Source organism: Miscanthus floridulus, chromosome 7, assembly GCF_019320115.1.
Source record: "Miscanthus floridulus cultivar M001 chromosome 7, ASM1932011v1, whole genome shotgun sequence".
NCBI classification, from domain to species: domain Eukaryota; kingdom Viridiplantae; phylum Streptophyta; class Magnoliopsida; order Poales; family Poaceae; genus Miscanthus; species Miscanthus floridulus.
In genome coordinates, this window is record NC_089586.1 from 72,143,605 (window position 1) to 72,146,987 (window position 3,383).

The following is a 3,383-nucleotide window of genomic DNA, read 5'->3' on the forward strand; positions in this document are numbered from 1 at the left end:
TCATACTTGGTCTACTTCACCCCCTCAACTATGAAACCGTTTGTTTTACCCCCTCAACTTTCCAAAATCGTCTATTTTACCCCCTGGGCGGTTTTTCAGCGGCGGTTTTGCTACAGAAACAGTGGGTTTGCTACAGTAACGGTGGTTTGCTACACTGCCGGCAGTTTTGAATTTTCTTTTTTTAATTTCATTTCGGTGAATTTTTGAAAAATTATAGTAAATCATAGAAAAATTATAAAATAAAAAATCTAATTTTATTGGACTCCACATGAGTAGATCTACACAATGAATATATAATACAGTATGCTTTAGTACAAATTTTTTTTAGCTTTAAATTAATTGGAAAATCTAATTTTATGGTGAAATTAATTAGAATTTATCTATAACTAAGTTATACATAGTCCAATGAGTACGAAATTTTTACTATAGTTCAAGCATACAATAATTAGCGTAGCATAAAAATTTCACCACAATTGGACCATAGAAGCTGCAGCTATGAATTATTCCAATTAATTTCACCACAAAATTGGATTTTCTAATTAATCTAAAGCTACAAAAAAAATTGTACTAAAGCATACTGTATTATATATTCATTGTGTAGATCTACTCATGTGGAGTCCAATAAAATTAGATTTTTTATTTTATGATTTTTCTATGATTTACTATGATTTTTCAAAAATTCACCGAAAATAAATAAAAAGGAAGAAAATTCAAAACGGCCGGCACTGCAGCAAACCATCGTTACTGTAGCAGCACGTTGTTACTGTAGCAAACCGCCGCTGAAAACCGCCCAGGGTAAAATAGACGGTTTTGAAAAGTTGAGGGGGTAAAACAGATGGTTTCATAGTTGAGGGGGTGAAGTAGACCAAGTATGAAAGGTGAGGAGTGAAGTAGACTTTTTCCATTACAAAATATAAACGAACAGCTACCGTAGCCAAAACCAAAAAAATTTCATCATCTAAACGCGGCCTTACTCGAACGTTGCTCTTGCCATGAGCGCTACCGAACCATATCATCAGCAGCTCAGCTGCTCCCCCAACCAGCCAGCCGCATCTATCTATCTATAAAGATCAATACATGTATGTATAGATGTACGGCAGTCGGCTCCTGTTACACTGTTACCTGTAGCTCTTTGTCCTTTCCTTCCTTCCTTCCTCCTCTCCGATTGGCTTCAGGAATCTTCTTCCAACGTCGTCGGCCCGTTTGGCTTCAGGAATCTTCTTCCAACGTCGTCGGCCCGTTTGGCTTCAGGAATCTTCTTCCAACGTCGTCGGCCCGTTGTATTTCCTACGACTAAAAAGAATAAAGTATGAATATTTTTTGGTGCGATATTTATTTTGATTCATTCGTCTGCTCATGTCTGTGATCCCACGACATCTTCTGCATGCTGCTTGATTGAATATTGCTGCCATGTGATAGAGGAATCACGACAAAATAAGAAGTAAAAAATTATTAGGCTATCCATATACACATTGCATGTTTGCATACACCAGCATACATGACAACGAGCAAAAAGAAAGAGAATTAACACAGAAGAAAAGAGAATTAAGATAAAAGGAACATTTTTATATTTCTGAGAACCTTGTCAAATCTGCCTATATTTAATTACTTCCTCTCTTTGCATTTGCAAAAGGGATAGCTTTTTCTTCCTTTAATTTGATTTCACGCTCACGTGTTTCATCGCCCTCGCTTGTTGTTTCTTGCTAAAATTGCCCTTGGGTCTTTTTATTTTGAATCATTTTCCCATATTCCCGTTTCCCCAATCCATGGTCCAACGCGATAGTAGACATCAGACATCATTTCTTGCGTGAATCATAGTTGATGTCATCTGTCTTTCATGACTCAGCCTCCTAATCCCAAGAGAAGGTCCCTACCTCTCCCTGACCGGAGATCCGGCCTGCTAGAGGATCTCCTCAAGTCCATCGGGCAGCATCTCGCGTCAGGCCACGACGTGATGTCCTTCCGATCCGCTTGCTCCCCATGGCGCACCGTCGTCCCGTTCGCGACCTTCGGGCCACTCCCGTTCGACCTCGACTCAGAACGTGTCGGCTTCTACTGCGTCCTGGAGAAAAAGGTCTTGTCCAAGACGCTGCCCGACGTGCGTGGCAAGGTGGTGTGCGGCTCCTCATATGGGTGGCTGGCGCTCATGGACGAGGCGGCGTCCGTGACGCTGCTGAATCCATTCACCGATGCCAGTGCCCCCCACGTTGAGTTCCCGCCAGCAGGCGAGCACGTCGTGGCGATGTCCTTATCAGAACGCGTGTCTAGGGTCCACGGTCGGTGGGCCCTCCATCCCACCAATGGCTACGGAGACGCGGATGCCGCAGGCAGAGCCATCAAACTAGAAGACATAAGAGACGTGTTCTTCTGTGAGATTGTGCTCTCGGCGCCGCCTGACGCCGTCGGCCGCAAGTGCGTGGCCATGGCCATGCTTGGGTGCTCTACGGAGGTCGTGTTCTGCCGGGTTGGAGTCGACAGCGCATGGACGCTGCCCGACACCAAACTAGAGTTCTCCATGGGGTCCATCGTCCACTGCCAAGACAAGTTCTTGGCGATCAACTGTACTGAAGAAATCTCCGTCTGCAGCAGCAACGCCGGTGGCGCTACTCCAACCATGACGCTGCTGCCATCACTGTCGTCACCTACGGGGCTCTACCACCGCAGCTACCTAGAATCAAATGGTGAGTTGTAAATTGTGGGTGCTATGGTGAGCACGTTCCACGAGACACAGAGCTTCACCTACAACAACGCGATCTACAAGTGCAACCTCCACTACCGTACGCCGGAGTGGTCCAGGGTGAGGGACATCGGTGATCAGACATTGTTCATGTCTAAATATTTCAGTGAAAACTTCAGTGGAACAAGTGTATCCAAGTACAAGAAGAACAAAATCTCCATGTCTAAGCCATTGTATGGGGATCCATACGACTTGGTCCATCGATTGGAGATCGTTGATATTGCTACCGGCGCATCCGAAGTGAAGCCCGTCCAGGAAAAGATGTAGGGTTTCGAGGCTCTAGGTTGGATTCGACCCAATCTCTGGAAGGATCATTGCAAGACATCAATCATCTCATAACTTCGGACAATATCACAAAGCTACTAAAAAATGTAATCATGCCCTCACCTCAAATATTGTCCAAATAAATGGATTACAATGAAAGAAATAAATATCGGAGATTTCTTTCTGCCAATATAAAATATTATCTTAGCCGCATCACGGAAAGATCTATAAAGTAGAGTTTATGAGCCTGCGACGCCGCGCACTCCGTGACTGTGTTAAATTCATAAACTTTGCTTTTTGGATTAAATGTCACTTTAACGTTGATATTTAATTTTTACAGTATTGTTATCTTATCGCGCGATCCGTGTGTTTTTAGTATAAC

General features: G+C 43.6%; 1 protein-coding gene across 1 annotated transcript; it reads left to right on the top strand.

The window, feature by feature from the left end:
* Positions 1–1,954: 1,954 nt before the first annotated feature.
* Positions 1,955–2,692, top strand: LOC136465647 (uncharacterized). The gene has a single exon (XM_066464300.1). It carries the CDS (start codon positions 1,955–1,957, stop codon positions 2,690–2,692), a length of 738 nt encoding a protein of 245 aa, XP_066320397.1.
* The last annotated feature ends 691 nt before the right edge of the window (positions 2,693–3,383 follow it).

Excerpts from the sequence above, each read along its gene's own strand:
- LOC136465647 (XM_066464300.1), top strand. The coding sequence starts at position 1,955 with ATGTCCTTCCGATCCGCTTGCTCCCCATGGCGCACCGTCGTCCCGTTC.